The following is a 26,141-nucleotide window of genomic DNA, read 5'->3' as shown; positions in this document are numbered from 1 at the left end:
CAAAATGTGGCCACTTACCCAAATAACATACAAGATTAACAAATTACAGCACTCGACACAATAATAATAAAAAAATAAAAATAAAATAAAAACTACTCTCTTCTCTTTGCAAAAAACTCATCAAGATATCTTCCCACTAGACAAATAAAGTGTGACGACATACTTTTCAAGGTGTCAGGAAGCAGCACTCCATAATCCCAAATAAATTTTCCCTTACCCCCAGAAGACCTCGACAACGACTCGGACAATGTTCCAAATTCTCTTCCTCTTCTTGGCAAAGAGGGTAAGCAAACCTGCCGTCCGGGACACTTTTCCTCCTCTCAAAAACTTTCAATCTCGAACGAATCGGAAGGCAATTAGATCGTTGCTACATTCAATATGTAAGGTATCTAGACGGTAAATTTAACTTAAAGTAAAATTCCTGACCATATATTATCTTAACCTCTTTATAATACCTTAAAGTTTCCGAATTCTTAATCTCCTCACCCCGTTTCTTTATCGTCTGGTCCTCCAGCACCCCTTGATTTTCTTGTCCAACTGTAATTGTTGACTAGTTGGTCCAAGGCCATCATTCCATGTGAAAGAAAAACCTGTCTTATCCAGTTCCTCTTCAACTTTAAAAGGCCAAGATCTTTTCCTATGTAGCTGAAGTAACTCATCATATGCAGCCTTCAGTAGCCTATCACTGGGTAACTGTACAACCCTTAGCCAAAATTTTATCATTTGGACTGTCCTATAACTTTTAAGAGACCACAGTCCAAGGTCTCCTTTAAGAAACTGGGTATGGGTCATTCTATGCAACCCGTACAATCTCTTAAAATAACCTAGCTGAACACTTTCTAACTGGGCAGCGTTCTCGTGTCCCCAGATCTTTGTCCCGTAATGGAGAATCGGCATATTCTTAGATAAAAAAAACTCTCTTATGCAAAGACAAATTCTTTATTCTACTAATTTTGTTCCTGAAAAGTGAAAATGTTGCAGATCTTCCCCTATTTAACGCTTCTTTAATTTGAGAACTCCATCCACCATTACGTTGGAAAATATAACCAAGATACTTTATTTTTTCAACTACTTCCATTTGTTGTCCTCCAAATACAAATATATTATCTATTTTTACATTCCTTTTAATGAAAACAACCACTTTAGTTTTCTTAACGTTAAGCTGTAACTTTTTTATTTGTAAATATTCATCAATTAAATCAAGTAATATCTGAAGCTCCCTTGCTGTATAAGGTTGCCCCTACTATCAGGGCTAAAATTTGGTAGTGTGTTATTAATAAGGCGTGTTGGTAAGATCGGTACTCAGAATTCAGTGACAACTGATATTTATTATAAAAGAAGATAAAAAGGAAAATATTCTAATTCTAATTATTTTGAATACTTCTAAACCTCTTCTAGGTCTGATGTCTATGGTCTACTTGTTCAATCCACAAATGTTTACCGAAAAGAAGGGTTTGTGTTCCTTGGACCTTTAATAAGCTTTAACTTTAGCAGGGAATACTCTTAATTGAATATATCTGGACATAAAGGTCTGGAAATTCTTAGATTGACAATATTATTCCCCTTTTCCCTAACCTATCTGTATAAACATTGAAGCCACCTTTGTATAAACAGTCGGTACGGGTTTGAAGAAATGAAAGAATGATTAAAAGGGAACAGGGTTCTCCTTCGTATAAACGTCTGAAGACTGTATAAGGGGAAAGTAATGCTGTTGTCCGATAATTCCAATTTTCTGGATATAACGTCTTTATAAAGTCAAGCTCCAAGGAGCTCTAGGCTGAAAAAGGGAAGCAAAAAAGGCTCTCCTAACGTTGACTTCTTGGTCAAGGTTCCTTCCCCTCTTTGAACCCTCGGTGAATTGAAGCTTCTTCTACAAGTTTAAAATTTCTGGGAAGAAATTAATTTTAGCTTATTCTAACCTTAAAAATGCTGTTCTTGTCCAAATGGCTCAAGCCTTGGCTAAGTGAAAATACTACCGAATTATAAACCCAAATCACCAACTTATAGTAAAATGTAAGACTTCAGCACTAGTTTTTATTCTTGTCTCCTATATACGTATCAAATTTATATCCAGGTGACAGAAATCTTTTAGAGGTTTACTTCTTATTTTAATTTTATCTTGAAGGGGAATTCAGACAGACAGTGGTAGCCTACCTTAATTACAAATTAAAACACTTACTCGTTGTTAGTTCCAAAAAAGACTACCCCGTTACCGTTCCCGAATCTCTATATTAAGCTTTGTCTTATTTTGTCCTTCTTGTCTCCCATTGGCCAGAGAGCAGTTTTGATGTAATCCTAATAATAATTCTTTGTTCAAAAAGTTATTTTCCGCTTTCTCTATTTAAAAACCCTGTTTTGTTCTATATCTTGTCATGTGATTATTGTCACGTAATATTCTAGCCGTTGACCTCTCGAGTTTGAAGCGGTCCGGTTTATTTGTAATTGCATTTTATGGACCTTGTTGGATCAAGGGTATTGTTATTCAAATCTAATGTTGGGTTTGTTTTTCTTACACAAAGAAAATTAATGCTTCGTTACTTTTACCATTACTCAAAAGTCATAGTCTTTGCTATTTTTACAATTTGAGTCAGGTCATGATGGCTTTGTCACAACCTCCCACACTTAAATTCTTAGTACAGTTATTTTTTCTTAATAAAACCATAACTTTGCTAAGAATCAATTTAATTCAATTTCTTCTTGTTCCACAGTTGCTCGAAAGCCTTGAGACTTTTGTTTCCTATAGTCTAACCATAGTTTTCTCAATGTTTTGAATATTCTTCCTATAGAAAATAGTCCTAATAAAGAGATAAATAGATTAAAGGTATTAAGAATAAATGTCCAGTAGCCAACTATTTTCCTTCCTCTTTCGTCTCTTAAGGAAATTTGTATTTTTCTCAGTTCAGCTATGCCAATCTGCGTCTTGGAGCTGTTCTGGAAATATATAGAGATTAAATCTTCAAATTCATTGTCCCATTCGGTTTCTATTCCAGCTATGGAGAGGTCCCCTTTTAGGCTAATTATAGATATGTTTGAAGGTGCCATTTCTTTTGTAATCTGTCCCCTATACATCCTGTTTATTTTTAGCATCTCTGTAGTTAGAGAGCACTCTTCTGGCAATTCTACTACTGAGCTGCCCTTTATATATGTGAATTTACTGTTTTTCTCTGTTTTGCATTCGAAATGTATTCTTATTATATACTCTTCCCTTCCAATTTTTTCAATGAAGATTTTATTTTCCATTATAACTTTGGTTGCACATACTTTATTAATTAATGTATTATTTTCCATGTAGTTTGCTAAACTGCAGGAGTTTATTTGTGTGCTTTTAATAAGAAATGGTTCGTTGCATAATAGTGGTATACCCTTTAAGTTACATTTTTTTTCTATATTGTAATCTTCTAAGAAATATCTCGTTTGATCTTTACTTAACTCACAAAATTTAAACTCGTTTTTTATTTGAAAGAAATACGAAGTGTTTGACACTGGGAATGGAATGTTGTACATTTCGAATATTCTGAACCCATCTTGTTTATTTGATATTGAAAAATCGCAAATAACCAACAATTTCAATTGTTGTGTCGCCACTTTGCAGCTAGTTGATTTGTAAAGTTCCACTAAGCCGTAGGGTCTTTAATTAACCGATATTCTATAGCCTATTGGTAGTGAATTTTAAATTTCGAAAATTGTTCTAAGCTTGTCTGCTGGATCTGTAACAATGAATGGGAAACTTTTATTTTCGGCTTGAAGAAATGAAAGGACTGTTTCTATTTACTTTACTAACCTTTTTATTTAGATTGAACTTTTTGTCACTTCCTTGTTTATTTTTTTAAGTTGTCTTATATTTACTAACCGTCGTTTATAAGTTTTTAACTCTTGTAACAAAAGGACGTTTTCACATAATTCCGTTACCACTAGATATGGTCTCCTATAAGAATAATTTTTTTTTATGAACACTCTTGAATGACATACACTAAATTATTAGGTAAGATTTTGATTTCTAATATTTTTTTTGTTGTATTATGCTGCTTGGACCTTTCGGGCCTTTTTTTCATTAATACATATTTGTTGGCTGAAAAATACGTCTTGAACGAGATTAGATACCCATTCATCCTCCGAACAGAACCCCTCCCAATTATCCGTGCTAATGACTCTTGTTTCATAGTCTTAGTCTTGTCCGCGCTAGTGACCTTTACATTTCTAGTCATGTCCGTGCTAGTGACCCCTGTTTCACAGGTTTAGTCTTTTTCGCGCTAGTGCCCTTCATAGTTCTAGTCATATCCGTGCTAGTGACTCCTGTTTCATAGTCCTAGTCTTTTCCGTGCTAGTGACCTTCATAGTCCTAGTCTTGTCCGTGCTAATGACTCCTGTTTCATAGTCCTAGTCTTTCCGTGTTAGTGACCTTCATAGTCCTAGTCTTGTCCGTGATAGTGACTCCTGTTTCATAGTCCTAGTCTTTTCCGTGCTAGTGATCTTCATAGTCCTAGTCTTGTCCGTGATAGTGACTCCTGAGTCAACCACCATTGCTCCCAAAGACATGTCTGAGGAGTCCCTATACGTTAAATCAATCGATTCAAATCTCTTTGCCAGCGTTAATAATTCATCTTTGTCGTCTGTTGTTTTAGTTTGTCCATGAACTTTCCTTCCAATTGAAGGGAGCATACAAAATTTAAAAATACTAACAATTATGTCATCTGCCCTTATACCAGGATCATTTTTTGCATACTCTAGTGCCTTTCTACTAATTCGGGAGTAAAATTGATGTACCAAATCAGATGGCCTTTGTTTCTCGGATAGGAGCTCTTGCAGTTTTTGTGCTGCTGGTTTTTCATGTAAAAAGGCTTCTTTTAGAAGTCTTTCTAAATGGTCTAAATATTCTATTTTAGGAATGTCTTAGGTCGTTGCGAATCTTTGTATTTCTCCTCGTGTATAACAAATAGCTTGATTTATCATAGCAATATCATCTTTCCCTAAACTCCTTTGTATTTGTTTAAGGGTGGTAATCCATGAATGGATTTCATTTGGATATGTCAGTAACGAGATGGTAGGCGCTTGCTCCACAAATAGGTCTTGAAGCCTACTTGTGACTGTGGCATCTCTATATTGCCCTTCTAGAGCGTTTATTCTAGACTGTGCATGTTGTACTGCAATTTCTAACTCTTTGATTTTGTTTTCATTTGAACTCATGATTGTTTGCTCCTTATAAACTCTTAATGTGGGAAACGGTTTGAACCTTTAAATTGTTTTAAACTACTAAAATGAGTTAGCTTATAAATTGCGTAAGAATTAGTTCAATATCTCAATTTAAATTAACCTTCAAAGCTAATAGTATGATTACACTTTGGAAGATTATTAAACTATGACACTAGTATTAAAAAAGATTTAAACAAGCTTCAGATGATACGTACACTAGAACTTGTAACAAAGAGAAAGAAAAAGACAAGAAAGAACGAATCTTAGGAAGATGAAAGGCTGTCTGAACTTCCCTTTAAGGTCAAAAATTTTCTTGAATGAACACTTTTTCAAACTTTTCTGTCTCTGATAGGTTTGGAAAACTGAACACACACTTTCTTGTGCCGGACAGAGGACTAAATTTTACCAAATTTTTAAAATTTTATTAATCCTCCCCCACTTAAACGAAGTTCGCACTAAAATTGAGTACCGCTGCGACCAGTTGTAAGGTTGACCCTCCAATCGGGGCTAAAATCTAGTAGTGCGTTGTTACTAACGCGTTCTGGTGAGATCGGTACTAAGAATTAAATGATAACCGATGTATATTATAAAAGAAATAAAAAGGAAAATATTCTAATTCTAATTATTTTGAATACTTCTAAACCTCTTCTAGGTCTGATGTCTATGGTTTACTTGTTCAATCCACAAATGTTTACCGAAAAGAAAATGATTAAGTTAATTCTGGACTATCGAATGTTTCTAATTAAAAGAGTTACACTTGAATAGCTAGTCAAGGCTTGAGTTCTGGGGTATTAAAAATCCTTTAGTTCAAACTATTGTTTCTTGGCTGAGCTAAGCTAGGAATAACCGTACTAGATTTTGTTCCAATTTACATTAACCCAAACCAAGACATCCTATTATTATTTCTAGTAAAAAAAAGGGTTTGTGATCCTTGGACATTTAATAAGCTTTAATTTTAGCAAGGAAAACTCTTAATTGAATATATCTGGACATAAAGGTCTGGAAATTCTTAGATTGACAATATTATTCCCTTTTTCCCTAACCTATCTGTATAAACATTGAGGAAACCTTTGCATAAACAGTGGGTACGGGTTAAACGAACTGAAAGAATGATTAAAAAGGGAACAGGGTTCTCCTTCGTATAAACGTCTGAAGACTGGATAAGGGGGAGTAATGAGTTGTCAAATAATTCCAATTTTCTGGGTATTAGGTCTTTATAAAATCAAGCTAAGTTCCAAGGAACTCTAGACCGAAAAAGGGAAGCACAAAAGGCTCTCCTAACGTTGACTTCTTGGTTAAGGTTCCTTCCCCTCTTTGAACCCTGGGTTATTCAAAGCTTCTTCTGCAAGTTTTAAATTTCTGGGAAGAAATTAATTTTAGCTTATTCTAACCTTAAAAATGCTGTTCTTGTCCAAATGGCTCAAGCCTTGGCTAAGTGAAAATACTACCGAATTATAAACCCAAATCACCAACTTATAGTAAAATGTTAGACTTCAGCACTAGTTTTTATTCTTGTCTCCTACATACGTATCAAAGTTATCTCCAAGTGAGAGAAATCTTTTAGAGGTTTACTTCTTATTTTAATTTTATCTTCAAGGGGAATTCAGACAGACAGTGGTAGCCTACCTTAATTACAAAGTAAAACACTTACTCGTTGTTAGTTCCAAAAAAAAGACTACCCCGTTTCCGTTCCCGAATCCCTATTTTAAGCTTTGTCTTATTTTGTCATTCTTGTCTCCCATTGGCCAGAGACCAGTTTTGATGTAATCCTAATAATAATTCTTTGTTCAAAAAGTTTTTTTTCGCTTTCTCTATTCAAGAACCCTTTTTTATTCTATATTTTGTCATGTGATTATTGTCGCGTAATATTCTAGCCGTTTACCTCTCGAGTTTGAAGCGGTCCAGTTTATTTGTATTTGCATTTTATGGACCTTGTTTAATCAAGGGTATTCTTATTCAAATCTAATCCTGGGTTTGTTTTCCTTACACAAAGAAAATTAATGCTTCGTTACTTTTACCATTATTCAAAAGTCATGGTTTTTGCTATTTTTACAATTTAGTCAGATTATGATGGCTTTCTCTCAGCCGACTTCGCCACCAATGCAGTGTCATCCGCAGATAATAACACCGAAAAATTAATTTTTTCAAAACACAGCTTTGGAGCCCATTTTTTTCCAGAAACTCCACCATATCATTCAAAAACAAACCGAACAGTCTCGGGGACATGGCGCTGCCCTGCTTCACTCCTTTCTTAAGGTCAAATAGCCTGGAAAATCCCGAACCTGCAACCCTGACCATAGAGTTAGTCCCAGAATACATACCAACAAATACACGTATAAAACTTAAATGTAGACATACATCTCTTAAACACTTTTCAAGGAGAGCTCTATCTACATTGTCGAATGCCTTTCTTAAGTCTAGAAACGCAACATACAGCTTATTTCTACCTGATCCATACTTCTCTGTCAGTGCACTTAACACAAATGCTCTATCCGACGTACTATACCCTTTCCTGAAACCCCCTGCTCCTCTTTAATTACCCCATAGCCCTCCAACCCTTCATTCAACCGATTATCCAAAATCTTTTCTAAAATTTTACTAAGTGCAGGCGCTAATGCTATCAACCTATAGCTATCATAGTCACTAGGACTACCTTTCTTAAATAGAGGTACCATAATCGATACTTTCCATAGGGAAGGCCATACACCACTACTTATAATTCTATTAAAAATATTCACTAAAACTAGCAAAAAAAAACACCAAGAAACATCTTTAACAAAACTGCTGGTATACCATCTATTCCTGGCCCTGATCCTCCCTTCATCTTCTTATCTACTATCCTAACTTCTTCTGAGGTTACCTCCTTCACTAACTCATAATCTTTTTCTTTCATCGGAAACTGCGGAGCAACACTTGATTTTTCACTATCAAGGCCACTAGAATCTTCATCTATACTGTCAAGAAAACTAGGTCAAGTATCAGCTTCAGGGACTTGTAATTGGCCTTTTCCTTGTCTATTCTCCTGCCTTATTCCTGACCAAAATGTCTTTGTATCCCCTACCATATAAGCCTTCTCTATCTCTTTCTGTTCCACTCTTATTTTCTCCTGTTTTTTCCTCCATTTTAGCCTATTATATTCCCTTCTCCTTTCCTTAAACCCTAAAAAATAAACTCTGCCTTTCTTCCTCTACAGAGCAAGCATTTACCAAATCTAATAACTCCTCCAGGTCCTTTTTAAAAGAACTACATTCATCATCCAAAAAACTATTTTGCCTTTTCATATTTGGTTTCTCTGACACACGAGCACACTCATATATCACAAAACCCAAATCTTCCAAAATTTCATCTATATCTCTTGTTTCATCCTGCAGACTCTCCACTTTCTCAATTATTTCAAGCCTCAAAAACTCCTCTTTCATCAACTCCAGCTCCTCTTTACTTCATTCCTTCTTTAAAAACTTCCCTGGAAAACAAAGATCCTTTGTAACCCTACTAGCAGGATTATCACCTTTTTTATTCCTTGGAACTTCTCTTCCAAGGCAAAGCTTGATCTCAACTGGTAAGTGGTCAGAGCCTACAACCCTAAGAACCTCAACATCAACTGTCAGGGCCACGAGCTCGGTACCAACCAAAACATAATCAATTACACTAGGGTTTGTCCCAGACAGACAGGTAAACTCAACCTCCTCCCCATCCTTCCCAAATCTTCCATTTCCAATCACTAATGCATTATCTGAACACAGTTCCAGAAGGCTTTTACCCCAACAATTAACCCTTCTTTCAATATCTTTGCTCCTTCTAGATGTCTAGATGTCTAAATATCAGGTATCAGGTCCGGCGTATCAACAAATGAAACTTGATTAATCTCCTTACATATTCCCGTATAAGCATTAAATAATCCTTATCAAAACGTGATCGCAATTGCCTAAGCTCCTCCTCTAATAAATCCCATGTCACTTCTAATACATACGAACTATTCTGGGGGGCAATATACACGGCACCTAAAATCAAACTTTTGCCACTATCAAGATGAATCCAAACCCATATAATATTCTCCGATGCACTAGAAATTCGAGAATGTTTACGGAAACGACCTTGCTTAATTAACAACAAAATACCTCCACAATATCTCATATTCTTTGCTGGTTTACGCGCACCATTTTCTACCCAGTATCCTTCAAAATAAGGTACTGTATCGTCACTATGCCACGACTCCACAAGAGCAATAATATGAACACCACCTAGGTCCTTCAGTCCTTGTAATATGCACCCACGGCATAAATTACAACCCTTACCCTGAGGGCTGTGGGGGGTTGTCAACCTCAAAAACCTAATTTCCAGAACTTAAGACTACGTTGAACAAAATTGATATCTCAAATTTTGATAGGATGTGTTTTGGGAAATGGTGGGTTTGAGTGGGGAGTTAGTTGCCCTTGAATCACTTTCTACTATTAATTAAAAAAACTTTCCGACAAATAAGTTTTTCAAAGGAAAGTAAAAGCCATTTTAAACTTAAGCTCAGCAGATACAAATACCTTTGAAATTCAAAGTTAAAGCGACCAAAAATTACTATTAAAGAATAAATGAAACCCTAAACGACAAGAAGTTAAATGAGGAATCTTAGCAAAAACATCCAACGGGTAATACCATTAATGAATAAATATATTTTAAGGCGAGTAATGCTTCGATTGAATACGAATATCAAGCTTAAAACGAAAAAATATATTTTCCTATTGAATTATACATTAAACTTAAAACGAACAGAAATTAAATAAACAATCAATGCAAACAATTATACAATATATATTAATGTAAATCAATAAATAAACCTTAAAACGAGTGACACTTAAATTGAATATGTAAATCAAGCTTGAAACTGACCAAAATCACCGCAACAAGAGTTTGGGCATGACCACCTTCTCTCACTGTAAAAGTCTAAAACCTACTGCGTCATTTGCGCTTTGCTGAAAACTAATTTTATAACAAATATTTCGGTTTGTACTTAATATTGAAAATAAACATTAAAATTATAATAACATTTTAAACTGATGAGCTTTCAGCAATAAAAATCATTATACATCAAATATTCAGTTTAATTTATTAGCTCTTTTTAAAGTTGTTAAAGACGAATATAGTTTCCCTACAAACAAGTGTTTGGTTACTGCCTCCTTTCCTAACTGTAAATAAAAAACCAAAAGCCTACTGCGTAATTGACGCTTAACTGAAAACGAATTATATCACATATATTTTCTTTTCCAGTTCTTACAGCACTGAAAATAAAAATAGAATTACAGTGAAATAAATTCTTGAACCGATGGATCTTTCCACAATTAATATCATTATACATCAAATATTCAATTTGATGTTATTTACGCTTTCCAAGACTGTTCAAGACGCATATATTTTTTAGTAAAGCGCCAATGAAGCAGTAAAAGCGCCAATATGTTTGTTTACATTGATTGTTTTTTATTGCAAAAAATTTCAAATTTTAAAAATTCTTTATTTCAAAATCAAACTTAAAAAAAAATCAGATATTCATCAAACTATCAAAACTGGTTTCAAAGTAACACTATCAAAGTGAAAAAATGGGTTTGTGTCAACCTTGGAGTTTTTATAATCGGATGTCTGAACTATTTTTAACAAAATTGCTATCTCAAAATTTTTATCGGATGGGTTTGGGGAAAAAAGGGCGTGTGGGGACTAATTAAGCTTTTGTCTCTTTTGACTCTTTAAAAGTGAACTAAAACCTTCTACTTTCAATCAATTGTGCCCTCTCTGAAGTTTATACGAGCATCCCTTCTATAAGAACCCTATATATCCCCAGAGTGTAACTTAAAACGCCTGTCCCTGGGCCCAGGGGGGTTGTGTCGACCCTGGAGTTTCAATATCTAATGATTGAACTATTTTTAACAAAATGGTCACCTGAAATTTTTATCGGATCGGGTTTTCCATCCGATACACCCAAAGGCGTGGAGGGCGGGAGGGGCTAGTTGCCCTCCGATCTATTTTAACTCTTAAAAAGTGAACGAGAACTTTCAATTTTCAATCAAATGAGCCCTCCGAAGTTTATACGAGAACACCTTCCATAAGAACCATATATGCCCCAAGAGCAATACTTAAAACATCTTTCCCGGGCCCTGGGGGGGGGGGGGGTTGTCAACACAGGAGTTTTCCTTATCTGACCTTTGAACAATTTTTAACGAAATGACCGTACGTAAAGGAGTTTTTGTTATATGATATTTGAACTATTTTTAACAAAATGGTTACCTCATATTTTATCAGATGTAATCGAGGAAAAAGGGCTTGGGGACCAGTTGCCCTCCGATCACTTTTGAATCTTAAAAAGGGCACTAAAACTCTCGATTTCCAATCAAATGAGCCTCCTTTGAAGTATATACGACGACCCCTTCTATATGAAGTGCCTCTGGGAAAAAAATAAATGGAGTGTGGGGGGGGGGGAGGCTAGCTGCCCTCCAATCACTTTTGACTCTTAAAAAGTGAATTACAACTTTCAACTTCCAATCAAATGAACCCTCTAGGAGGCTTGTACGAGCATCCCTTCCATAACAGCCATATATGCTCCCAGGGCATAACTTACAACGCCTACCCCCGGGCCCTGGGGGGCTGTGTCGACACCGGAGTTTTTTTTTATCATAACTTTGAGCTATTTTTAACAAAATGTCTATCTCAAGATTTTTATCTGATGCATTTAGGGCGTGGAAGAGGGGGGTTAGTTGCCCTCCGATCTCCTTTGGCTCTTAGAAATTGAAAAAGAATTTTCAATTTCCAATCAAATAAGCCCTCTCTAAAGTTTATAAAAGCATCCCTTCCATAAGAACTATATATGCCCCTAGAGCATTACTCATAACGCATGCCTCCGGGCCTTGGTGGGTTCTGTCGACACAGGAATTTTTCTTATCTGATCTTTGAACTATTTTTAATGAAATGGTTATTATAAAAATTATATCGGATAGGGTTGGGGAAAAAAGGGTGTGTGTGGGGGGCTAGTTGCCCTCGGATATCTTTTGACTCCTTCTAGGCCAATCAGAGGGCTACAATACGCCCAGTACAAGACCACACACTCATTGAATCCGACCTGGTGTTACATCACTTCACCTCCAATGAATTTACCATGAATTTATGTAACAGGATGTTGTCGGAATCAACTTATGTATTATCTGTTATGTCACAATTCCACCTTGAGACATTGTTTATATTGTTTACGCTTCAACCTAAGATAGCAGTTCTTTACTTCTCGGCTATGGTCGTGAAAGTAATACAGTCATCGGTGTCAAGATGACCTTGTGACTTGACCTAGCTTTACTTCTCGACTATGTTCCGTATAAATACACAAGTACCATTTTAGCAGTGTTGTCAATATAAAATATGCTTTAGCATTCTAGTATACTAAAAAGTTAATACTAATAAAGATGTAGATGCCAAGAAAAGAATCTTAATAAAGAAATTCAGAACAATCCTTGGAAATCCTTAGAAATCAACTAGAGAGACGATTCTGGGTATGAACCATCAAGGATCGTAAGCACCAATTATCCTAACCATCAAGGACCTCAACCTCCAAGGGACCCCTCTCCCTAACCACCAACTTTTTGAGGACACACCCAATTTTCAATATAGAGGCTCCATTAAGAGTTATAAATGTGTAAGAAAAAAGTTATCAGAACGTCATATCAGACCTCATTTTTCGGGACTTAGACAAGCGAATGGATTGAACAATCAATTCTGACACTTTTATGCTTAACATTATGAATATGACAATTTAGAATGTTATCTTTTTAAAAGTCCCCCGTGGTCTAAAATGTTTCCTCATTATGACTTTTCTATTTAATAACCTTAGGCACTTCCACTTCAACTGCTCATGCAAACATCCAACAACAAAATCAATATTAAAATGAAAATTACCACCATTTTCAGAAATTATGCACATCGAAAACATCTATTTTCAACACATTTTTGACCGATCTGCTAAATTAAACGGCCAGATACAATTTGAAAGTTATTTACAAAACGTTGAATAGTTCTTTGTTCCTAGCGCGAACTAAAAAAAGAAACTAAATTTCAGGTGAATCTTCAGAGTTTAAACTTTGTTCGTTTTAAGCCTTTTTATCATATTTTTTATTATTTTTGCGGGTCGGGTTCTGAAGGACATTTGAGGTGAAGTTATATTTTTAAGATGAGTTTGAAAAAAAAATTGAATAGAGTTATTAATGGAAATGAAGGCAGATAGTTTGTCACTGAGCCAAAAGAAGAAAGTTGATCGGGAGAGGAAAGTCAGCGTAGGGATATTAAAAAAGACTATTATTTATGGGGTGTCACCTACAGGTTCAATATACGTTTCATCTTTTGAATCAGTTTCATAAAATAATTCATCATGTTCTCTCTCTCGGTACTAGAGTCACATAGTTAATAAGCAGTAGAATAATCATTATCCCATTTTGAGACATACACAATTTTTACTCTGAAAATATTTAAGGTATAGTACAAATGGATTGCGAAAAACATGAAAATAGAACTACTACTAGCAACTCACTGTAACATAAAGCCACCCGAGGTCAATACAGATACATTTATCAATTATATATCTGAAAATGTTTAAGGTATAGTATGAATAGCTTGCAAAAAAACATGATAATACTACTAGTAATAACAACTTACTGTACTACTAAGCCACCTTTGGTCAACAAAAGTACGTTTTATCAAGAAAATATCTGAAAATGTTTAAGCTATAGTACAAATGGCTTACAAAAAAACATGAAAATTGAATTACTACTAACAACTCACTGTAACATAAAGGCACCTGAGGTTAATACAGATACGTTTTATCAAGAAAATGTCTGATAATGTTGAAGGTATAGTAAGAAAGGCTTGAAAAAACATGAAAACAGAATTACTACTAACAACTCACTGTGACACCTGAGGTCAATACAGATACGTTTTATCATGAAAATAATCTGAAATTGTTGAAGATAGAGCAAGAAAGGCTTGCAAAAACATGATAATACTACTAGTACTAACAACTTACTGCACTACTAAGCCATCTGAGGTCAACAAAAGTACGTTTCATCAAGAAAATATTAGAAAATTTATAGATTATAGTTTGAATGGCATGCAAAAACATTAAATACTACTACTATTACTACTACTAGCAACTCGCTGAAAATTGGGACACTTGAGGCCAATACAGCTACGTTTTATCAAGAAAATATCTGACAATGTTTAAGGTATAGTAAAAATGGCTTAAAAAAACATGAAAATAGAACTACTAAAAAAAAAATAATACATTATACCCACATCGATCTTCACTATAAAAATGCCAAGTCTTTCAATCACTTTTGACTATTAAAAAGGGCACTAGGCTTTTCGATTTCCAATCGAATGAGCCCTTTTTGAGTTGCTACGTCAACGCTTTCTATAAAGACCTTATAGACCCCCAGGGCATAAATTATAACCCTTGCCCTGAGGGCTATGAGGGGGGTTGTCATCCTCAAAGACCTAATTTCCAGAACTTTCAACAACATCGAACAAAAGGGCTATCTCAAAGTTTTGATTGGATGTGTTTGGGGAAATGGTGGACGTGAGAGGGGGTTACTTGCCTTTAAATAACTTTCTGCTATTAAAAAGGGCATTAGCTCTTTCAATTTCCAATCAAATGAGCCCTTTTTGAGGTTTCTACGACAACCCTTTCTATAAAACCTTATATGCCCCCAGGGCATAAATTACAACCCTTGCCCTGAGGGTGGGAGGGGGTTCATCCTCAAAGACATAATTTCCAGAACTTTCAACTATGTTGAACCAAATGGCTATCTCAAAATTTTGATTGGATGTGATTGGGGAAACGTTGGGTGTGAGATCGGGGTTAGTTGCTCTCCATTCACTTTCGACTATTAAAAAGGGCGCTATCCCTTTCAATTTTCAATCAAATGAGCCCTTTTTGAAATTTCTACGACAAAGCTTTCTATAAAAACCTTATATGCAACCAGGGCATAACTTACAACCCTTGCCCTGAGAGCTGTGAGGGGTTGTCATCCTCAAAGACCTAATTTCCAGAACTTTCAACTACATTGAAAAAAAGGCTATCTCAAAATTGTGATTGGATGTGTTTGGGGAAATAATGGGCGTGATAGGGGGGTTAGTTTCCCTACAATCACTTTCTACTATAAAAAGGGCACTAGCCCTTTCAATTTCCAGTTGACTGAGTCCTTTTTGAAGTTTCTGCGACAACCTTTTCTATAAGAACCTTATATGCCCCCAAGGCATAACTTACAACCCTTACACTGAGGGCTGTGGGGGGGGGGGGGTCATCCTCAAAGACCTAATTTTTAGAACTTTTAACTACGTGGAACAAAATGGCTATCTCAAAATTTTGATTGGATGTGTTTGGGGAAGGGATGGGCATGAGAGGGGGGTTAGTTGCCCTCCAGTCACTTTCGACTTTCAAAAAGGACACTAGCCCTTTCAGTTTCCAATAAAATGAGCCCTTTTTGAAGTTTCTACGACAACGCTATCTATAAAGTTATATGTCCCCAGGGCATAACTTACAAATCTTGCTCATAGGGGTGGGGGAGGGTTGTCATCTTCAAAGACATAATTTTCAGAGCTTTCAACTACGTTGAACAAAATGGCTATCTTAAAATTTTGATTGGAAGTGTTTGGGGAAATGGTGAGTGCGAGAGGGGGGTTAGTTGCTCTCCAATCACTTTCGACTGTTAAAAAGGGTATTAGCCCTTTCAATTTCCCATCAAATGAGGCCTTTTTTAAGTTTCAACGACAACGCTTTCTATACAAACCTTATATGCCCCCAGGGCATAACTTACAACCCTTGCCTTGAGGGCTCTGAGGGGTATTATCATCGTCAAAGACTTAATTTCCAGAACTGTCAACTACGTTGAACAAAATAGATATCTCAAAATTTTGATTGCTTGTGTTTGGGGTAATGGTGGGCGTGAGAGGGGGGATAGTTGGCTTCCAATCACTTTCAACTATTAAAAAGGGCACTAGCCCTTTCAACTTCCCATCGAATGATCCCTTTTTGAAGTTTTTACGGCAACAATTTCTATAAAAACCATGTGTTTGGGGGAATGGTGGGCGTGAAAGGGGTGTTAGCTGTCTTGCAATCACTTTCTGCTATTGAAAAGGGTACAAGCCCTTCCAACTTTCAATCGAATGAGCCTTTTTCGAAGTTTCTACGACAACTCCTTCGGTACGAAGTGCCCTGGTCTGAAAAAAAGAAACAAACAAACAAGCCTAAAAAAAAAAAAAATAATACATTGTGCCAACATTGTTTTTTACTTAGGCAGCGCTGTTGCGCTGCCTATGATACTTCTAAAATATTGTTAGTGTTTCTATTTTCTAAGGTGGGGGGGGATGAACAGCCAAAATCCAATTGAAGGACTGGTTTTAACCACTTATGCTCTCCTCTCTGTTGGTGCTTAAGGTACAAGTCAATAACTTACCGCCCACGGGGCTTTCAAACATTTCTAATTTTTAGAAACAGTCAATGCTAGGATGATTAAACCATAGCATACAAATCCCCCTTCCCCGTCTTTTTTTGGGGTGAAGAGAGGGGGTGTTGAGGTATTCCTGGTTGTACTTAGCTTGGTTTATAGCTTGAGTTTGTGAACTTATATGTGCTATTTTCCATAGGAGGTGGACAACAGTACACGGCTTGCTCCTAGTTGGACTGCTTGCCTCCTTCCTAGTCACTCCTGCAAGAGGAAAACCTCAAGGAGGTAAGTAGGGTTTCAGCTAACTTAATTTTCTTGTTTCTCTTACTTGAGGCATTTATTTTAGTATAAGATAGGCTAATATTTATTTTCAAAAGGCTATCACAAGCTCTAATAAAGCCGAATTCGCTTCATATGTCCAAAAAGAGAAAGCAAAACAAAACAACAAGTAATATAGCAAGACAAAAGTAAAAGAAAAGTAGTGAGGAGGTAATGGGAGAGGGGGGTGGCTAATTTTGATCAGTGGTGAATCCATGCATTTGTCAAGGAGGCGGATTGAATTTTTTGAATTCTAATTCTTATGAAAACATGATTATAAGATAAGATAATATTTAGTTTCAAAAGGCTATCATAAGCCTTTTCCAAAAACAGAAAGCAAAACAAAAAACGAAACAAATAATACAGCAAGACAAAAGTAAAAGAAAAGTAGTGAGAAGGTAATGAGGGAGGGGGGGGCTAATTTTGATCAGTGGTGAATCTGTGCATTTGCTAAGGGGGGGGGGTAGATTGAAGTTTTTTAGTTTTAATCCGTAAAAAAAAAATGATTATAAGATAAGATAATATTTATTTTCAAAAGACTATCACAAGCACTAATAGAGCCAAATTCGCTTCATATGTCCAAAAAGAGAAAGCGAAACAAAGAAACAAAAAATGTAGCAAGACAAAAGTAAAAGAAACACCAATTAGGCATAAAAACGGCAAATGAAAATTTAATGCAAAAAAAGATAAGTCCAAGAACTAAAATGAACTTTATGCAATAAATGGCAAAAACAGAAACAGAATGGGTGGGGATAAAAAAATATCACATGCTAAAAGAAAAAATCGCCAAATTTGTATTCTAAGTCAAATATTATAAATTAGAAAAACTTAAAATAATGTCAAATTAACTGTCAAAATGAAATTTTTACAATTAAAGAAAGGATTTTGACGCCGACCAGGTTAGCAAGGAAATAGAGCATAAATAAATATCACAAATGGGCAAAATAAAAGTGACCAAAGATAAAAAATAAATTGGGCATGATTATTGCAACCATAAACCATCAACTGAAATAAGGGACGGAGGAGTTAATTTTGGTGCAGGACACAGATCAGGAAATATCAAGGCGTTTTATCTCCAGAATAAAGGGGATAAAACTTTTCCAGAACCTCTCAGCAACGGCATGGGTCCGAGAATACGTTGAGATTGCCAAGGAGGTTAAGCGGGGAAGTCGGGGTCTAATGGGGTAGGGAAAATCGGGAAAGATGTCCTCAGTACGGGGATTAGAAATTGCGAATTTAGCAAAATGCAAACAAATTTGTTCCCTTCTTTCTTTTAACGTAGTAATGCATGCGGATTTAAGGAGAAAGAAGTATGGAATTTTGCTTTCTTTATAGATGATCCTGAGCGAACGCTTTTGAACCGACTCGATTTTGTTGCTAAGTTCACTTGAAAGTTGCGAATACCAGTACACAGACCGGACATACATATTCCAATAGTGGCCTAACAAATGGTAAATAAACACGGAGGGAATGCGTCTTAGGGCAATTAAGTTCATTTAAAAGTTTCGATATGGATAGTAAAACATTTGCTTGTTTAACAATATTTGAAACATGCATGCCCCACTTAAGATTATTTGAAATTTTGACACCAAGGAGTTTAAAATGTTTCACTAGCTTTTTGGGTGGGATAGGGTCTAGGAAAACGGGAGTGGATTTTAAGAAATTTATCGTCATTATATTTGATTTAGCGGAATTTACTTTTATATCTTGATTCTTAGCTTCATCCGAAATATGGGTTAGGTTTTCTAGGGGGTCACTTGCAACATTCCTATGACATACTTCAAGGATCGACAAGTCGTCCATGTACTTCCACATTTGATAGAATTCCTTACCAATATCTTAGACTTTCGAAGAATTCAAAATTTTGGCTGTTAAAATGTTAAAATTGCCAGTTAAAATTGCGTCTATTTCGTCATTTAAGTAGTAAAAGTTAGAATCAAATACCAAGGAAAAATGTTTTCACGAATTTGTCTGTCTGTCTAGCAGCGTTGCCAACATTTTGAAATACTGTACTAGTTTTCCGACTAACATTGTACCATAAGAGATTAAGTTCTACCGTCCGAACTGGAGGCTAAAAATGTGACGTAAAAAGAAGAAAATTTTCGATAAACTAAAACTTGAACAGATACCCGAGTCAGATAAGAGCAATTAAAACCAAAATGTACCGGAAAACTTGCATTGTACTAAAAATTTCAAAATGTACCGCATTGTAACAGGACATCTAATTTGTACCACAAACAGTCCATTCCTACCTCATTGGCAATGCTGTCGTCTAGGTAAAAAAAAGATTTTAAACATCCGGTCTTCAACTAGCCACCTAGAGCTAACATTTTTCGGTATCGTGTCGGTCTTGGTGACCTGTTTTAAGCGGGATAGTCCAAAATTGTGATTGCAGTGCTAGCTGCCAAATATGTCTCGAGGGCAGCTAAAAAGGGCTTGGGAGGGGGACTGGTTGTCCTCCAGCCACTTTTCAAAATGCCCAGAAAATTTCAACTTATTACCGTCAGCCGTTCTTGATATATTGCAGATACGTCTTTTTGATAAACTGGATGCAGACAGTGTATTTTAATTTAGAAAAAATTTTAATACCCTTGGTCTTTTCAGACATATCCAGAACCAAATATTCCCCCTTTTCCTTATGATGACTGGGATTTCCCAATGTTACGGAGCCGTGGGGGGGGGGGGGCAAGGCATCCCCAGAGACATAGTTATTAGACCTTTTATCTATGTTGAGCAAATGGCTTTAAACAAATTTTACTCAGGAGGTGGCAACTATAAAATGGAAGGTATCTAAAAAAAAATGGCCCCCCAATGACTCTTCAAGTTGTCCCTCTGCATACCCTGAAAGCTCGAAATTACTACCCTCCGGCATCCCTTAGATGTTGTTGATACCCCCTTTTGAAAACCAGCATGCACTTAGTGAGATTTGATTGTGTTCTGTATCCCTCTCAACATTTTCTCTAAGTTCCTCATTAATACCCTAAGCCCTTTTGGAGACCCAGGATCAAACATGCCCCCTTTTTCCAATGCAAAAATCTTATATGTTAACAATGGGAAACTGGCATAACTTACACCTGTTGCCCGGAGGTTGTGGGGAGAGGGGGGTCATGTCAACGCCAGAGGCATTGACATGACCCTTAAAACTTTATTTTAGTCAAGTAGTATGGTTTGCACTACAGATGTCCCTATAAAAGTATAAAATTTTGATTATCTTTCATAAGTAAGAAAATCAAACAACGTCTATGACAAAGTACATTCTTTCACAAGAGTCTGAAGATTCTTAAGTGTTTTAACTGCACAGAATTCTTTCAACTTTCTGTTCGGTTAAGACATATAATCTCCAGCCCGTTTTTAATCCGAATCGCGACTAGAATTAAAAATAAATTTTTATTTCAAAAACGTAGAACATAAATTACTGATTGGGGGGGGCCTTATTTTTAAATTTGGTGACTTGGACCAAATTTCATTTAAAAAATCAATCAAAATTAATTATGATCTTGACGCAATATGCACCCTATGTCTTACACAATCTGTGAAGTAATAATTTTTGTTCATTTTAAGTTTCAATTTTGCTCTTTACTTTTAATTTTTATTTTCAGATGATGATTATTACATATTAGAAGGAGAGGATGACTATGATGATATATATAATGGTGATTATGAAGAAGAAAGTAAGTGAAAAACTTTTTTAAACTTTGAGTTTTTCAAGTACTAACAAAAAATAAACTAATAGGTTCACCCAGTGATTTCGATATCCATAGTAATAGCTAAATTAAAATAGGGGCACAGCGCTGTAAGAATTAGGGACGACAGCGCATTTAAATCTTACCATTGCAATTATTAGTTTAATAATTGCATTGATCATCAATAATTGCAAGGGTCATTATAATTATTAGTTTATATCTTTCTTTATATAATTGGTTGGGGTCTGTAACTTTACGGAAAATCTATTTATAGGGAACTATTTGTTTGTATATTTTAGTAATCCAAAAGTGTGAAACCAACTAAAAAGCCCGACTAGCTGAGATGGTAGGTAGCCAGACGGCACTTCTGTATTAGCCAGTACACACTCGAGAAGTTGTCTGAATGAAAGATCTAAGAAAACCAGTTTTATAGGCATAAAGACAAAAAGACGGGTGACAGAATGCACTGGACTTGCATAATTTGGGATATAAATTTGCACATGGTACTTGTATGATATACAAGTATTCTTCTAATATGTTTCTCTAACGCTCAATCCTAATGAAATATTCCAAAGTAAGATAAAATAATACTTTAGAAATAAATTTAGGCTATATATTTGCACATTAGGGTAGGGGGTAAAGTATAGCGGGTCTGCATGAATAATGTGTTAGGTACAATTATTCTGCATATTTTGTAGTAAGAATTGTTTTCAAACTTCACACTTTGCAAATAATTTACCCCCCCCTCCCTAATGTGCAAATATATAGCCCAAATTATATATTTTCCATCTAACCTGTCACTTCTCTTTGTCTTGTCTCACGCTAAGCTGAAAGAAACTAACGAAAAAACTGGTTCTATAATGCGTCAATGAATGAACAACTTGAGCGGTAGGGGGGTTTATCATGAAAGTACCTTGCACATTAGGGGTGGTGGGTGGTGGTAAGGTTGCTTTTAACCCCCCCCCCTAATGTGCAAATAAATAACTCAAATTATATTATTATGTAAACTAAAGCATTATATTTTCATCATATTTTGGAATATTTCATTAGGATTAACCTAACTTCACTTCTCGAGTGTGTATTGGTTAATACGGAATTACCAATCAGAATTCTGTTTGTCTCTGTTTTTTCTCACAAAGAGTAAAGGCTACCATTTCTTCTTGTCTATGCCTGTCCGACAGGCTTCGCTGCTTGTCTCTGCCCTACTGCTACTGTGCTTTGTTTGTTTATCTGTGTGTTTTCTATGCATTCCCAAACACCGGGGTGAACCTTGCCACATTTAACCCTCTCTAATAGAAAAAGATCAAGTATAAGGGCGGAGGGTTGTAGCAATAAATCATGCTTAGTTTTAAGTGCTTATTGTACGTGTAACCCTTCCCGGTAGGACAACATCAAGAAGGGGTTGGGGATTGGGTACACATATAAATGGTGGACCAATTTATTTTTTATTTTGTTTTAAAATCAGCATCCAATATACCAATTTAGGGTAGTATTATATCAAATTCTAAACCAAATATGCCATTCTTTGGGAATTCTCCCAAGATTTTCAAATATCGGCCTTGGGGTTGGGTTCTTCCTTGTAAGAGTAGCCTATATTAAACATTGCCAGATATATATTAAGTAATTGTATTTCTAATTCAAAGTTTTTTCAGATTACATTTCAGGCTATTAAATAATATCTTGGCTTTGTTTCAAAACTCGGGATTTTTAGAATTTCGGGATATTATAATTTTAGGATATTGTTAAATTGCTAGTAGCAGCCCTTTCCTGAACAGTTATACAAATATTTGATGCAAAGTCTACCCGACTGCCAAATTGGTTTTAATATAATTTTATAACTTATTTTTGTTATTTTGTTCTGCTTGTTTTTGGGTTGTTATTTTGGATTTGTCAAAAAGAGGGTATTCATTCAATGGATACCATAAATTTATAACTCTAACAACAGTTTAGGGTAATATCATAATTTATTCGCTTAAAACAAGGATAAAAAAGGCATTCAAGATATAGAAATATGAAATAACCATGTTAAGACTCAGTCTAATTCATCCTTAATTCATTTTGGTCCGAAATTTACTCTGGTGCTAAACCAATTAAGCCAGAATAACTTGATCAACATTATTCTACCACACCACAACCACGTAAAAATTAGGACTGTTCTTTCCTGAGCCATCCTTCCTGGTAATGAAACCTATTCCCGGTGCCACCCTAACTGCCACCTCATTTTTGAAGAAGGGCGAAAAGGCTGAAAATTGATCTATTTAAAGAATTTCAACAAGAGAGTATAAACCTTAAAACGACAATAATATTCAACAATTTTCGAGGGGCGGTTTCAACAGGTCGTTTGCCAAGAAACATCCAAAGCATGTGCTAAAGTCATTAGTCTGCGAGTCATACTAATTTCAATTCTCACTCTGGAAAAGATGATGTTGTCTATAAATTAAAATAAGCAAAAGCTTCAAGGTAATAAAAAAATTGACAAGGCTTTCTCAGATGACTCTAAGGCAGCGAAGATAGAAGAAAAATTATACAAGACAGTAAAGAGTTCTTTGTAATTGGGTACGGTCTAAGCAGGGGCGTAATTTGCTACAGAAAAGGAGGGATCAACTGTCCCCCAGACCCTAGTTTGCCCCCCCCCCAACTGAGATTTAGTGTCTTTAAAAGATCTTGACAAAACTAAAATAGGCCTACATAATTCAAGCATCCCCAGCAACAGATTAGTTTTCTTTAGTAACCTTTGTCCTTGTGGTACATGGTATATGGTATATATGGCTCATTTGCAAATGAGCAAATATGGCAAATGAGCCAATATGGCATGGTATATATGGCAAATGAGCCATGTGGTATATGGCTCATTTTGCGCTTATTTTCACATGACTTTGAAAATCTGCTCCAACTCAACTCTAACTTTACCTCCTCCCGGATTTTGACGGAATTACACCCCTGGGTTTAAGTGGACGTCATTAGAGTAATCTTAAATTAGTGTGTCAAAAATGACATTTTTAAAACTGTCTAAACACTTACTAACTTTTGACACTGCAGGAATAAAAAAAGAGGACACTTTAACAGAAAGTATTTTAATACATAAATTTAATACACAAGTTTAGCCTAGACGCATTAATGTATGTTTCAGAAACAATATTTGAATTTCAAAGTTTAAATTCAAATTCAAATTTTATTACGAATAACTAAATTTTCCCTAACGAACCAAAAGATTCTCTGGCTTTTACTTTTTGCATATTTGTCTGTAAATAAAGTGATACTCCTGTTACAAAATACTTATCTTGAAGTAAAGTGTAGACTTAAACAACAAGCTTTTGTTGTTTAAAAATAATTTCGCCAGACTCAGAAGCAAAATGAAGGTGGAGTGATTTGTTTCTCGAGAAACTGAATTTCTTTGTTAGTCTAGACGACCTAAATTTGTCGCTCAGCGTCAAGGTTGCCACCTGTAGCACGAAAGCGCTATTTTAGCTATATTTCATCATGCGTAGCACTGTAGCACGTGCTGCCTAGTAGCACGAAGTAACACTTAGAAGCATTGGAGTAACACTTTCGTGCTACAATTTTTTATTTTTGTCTTGGACAAAATAATGAAGATTCTGAAAAAAGGCAGAGGAATTAACAAAAAGTGCGGAGTGCCTTTTCCCGTATTTGTTTCTGAAAGATTGGCGCAAAGTTGATATAATCTGGACCGCATTTTTGCGTGTTCGTTTCGAAAGATTGGCCCTAAGTTTGAAAAAAACAGACAAAAAATTGATCTAAAACTAATCCAAGTTCATTTAGACGGACCATGCGTGTGTCGCACATGTTAAAATTTTTGTTTGACTGTAGCACCAAAAATCGTTGAATAGCACGAAAATTTTAGCACATTAGGCAATTTTTAGCACATTAGGAACTGACCGTGGTGACAATCCTGCTCAGCATTAGTTAAATCATTACTAATCTGCTTTTGCCAACGTGAGGCTGTTTTTCTCCAGAAATAAGGAATAATTTGATTGACTTTTGAAAATACGCCACAAAAATAAGCCAATAGGATTCAAGCGATCCTGTAACAAAGAAGTATAAGTAGTCTCTTTTCTTTCACTTTTCACATTATTGTCATTACAGAAGATAATTTGAAAACAGCAACAACTAAAACTGTTCTGGTACATTTTTTTTCTTTTTTTTGTACAAAACGGTCCAAATCTTACTTCGCAACTGATATAGGAAGCGTCCATTCTTTGTTTTAGATTTAATAATAATAAAAAAAAGTTTTTATCAACTAAAGCAGAGAAAAACATTAAAACTTAAAACTAACAGAAACCATTCCGTAAATGAAAAGGGTTACCTCCTCCTTTATACTCCGCTTTTTACGCTAAATTTGTTAATGCTTTAAACAGCTTCGTATTCAAATTAAACGTCCCCTGTGTTTCAAGAGTCGTTCTTAAAGACTTGTGACAAAAACTTCAGAGGTTTGAAAGAGTCCTCTTTCAATATCCTAAGACCATTGGTTTGATACAATTACCCATAGGGAATAAAACATGCAAAAAACAGATAAATACGCATCTGTGATCTTCCATACTTGATTTTAATTTAAGTCTATTCAGTCTGATGATTTTGAATTAAAAAAAAGCCAAGACAGATAGTCCGAGTGATTGAGGATAAGCCCTTTTAGGATTGTATAAAATGATGTCATTTCATTTGTTGACAGACAAGTCTATCTATCATCCACATGGGCACCCATAAGGGGGGGGGCATGGGGGCACCCACCCCCTGCCCCTGGCTGAATGATGCTGCCTTGTTTTTATATTTTTGTATTGACGAGGTTTGCCCTCCCTGGAATTCAGCTTATGGGCGCCCATGATCATCCGTCTATATGTCATTCCTAGGGCGAAACTAAGGTAGATAGTCATAGAATTAAGGGACGAAAGATTGGATTGATTCTGGGTTGATGCGTGACTGACAAAGTCCACTGGACCTGTATGCGAAATTTGGGACTGAATTTGCTTGGACTAACAGGCGACGAACAAGTGAAACCTAATCCTAATAGGCTTGGCTGCTTATAGCCTAAGGGTATAGACTTGTAGTCTACAGTAAAGAGTACTGGTCGCTGTAATAGCAACGATCATAGTCATATTAATTTATGCTAGAATAAAGACAAGTTCACGGAATACATTTTCGCGAGCACATTGCGCTTTTTCTTTTATGCCACCAGCAATGGTGTTTGAGTTTTTAAGCAGCTCAAACTGGTTGAGGTTTATACTTCTAGAAACTGATTGCCATTGTTTCCTTCACTCTTGTTGTATGTGTGGTGGTTGTTTCCCTACTCACGTCTTGCAATAATTTTTAGGTATAAATTCGGTAATCAATGTATAGTGAAAATAGAAGCGACAGATTATCTAAGCCAGTGTTCATACAGAAGTGTGTAGTCTCCACCAGATAATCACTCGCGGAAGTGGCTCAATTCTTCTCTCAAGGGTTCAAACTTAATAGTCTGGGTTATGTTAAGATT

General features: G+C 35.7%; 1 protein-coding gene across 1 annotated transcript in view; it reads left to right on the top strand.

The window, feature by feature from the left end:
* LOC148946655 (uncharacterized) overlaps window positions 1-26,141 on the top strand; it is a 146,172-nt gene that overhangs the window by 10,242 nt on the left and 109,789 nt on the right. The window contains exons 2-3 of the mRNA XM_089096378.1: window positions 16,852-16,937; window positions 20,570-20,641. Of these exons, the coding sequence (XP_088952504.1) occupies window positions 16,852-16,937; window positions 20,570-20,641 (158 nt within the window). The remainder of the gene's footprint in view (window positions 1-16,851; window positions 16,938-20,569; window positions 20,642-26,141) is intronic.

The sequence above is a fragment of the Artemia sp. Qi Xiang Cuo genome, chromosome 11, assembly GCF_049724085.1.
Source record: "Artemia sp. Qi Xiang Cuo chromosome 11, ASM4972408v1, whole genome shotgun sequence".
NCBI classification, from domain to species: Eukaryota; Metazoa; Arthropoda; class Branchiopoda; order Anostraca; family Artemiidae; genus Artemia; species Artemia sp. Qi Xiang Cuo.
This window is presented reverse-complemented; position numbering and strand designations above follow the sequence as displayed.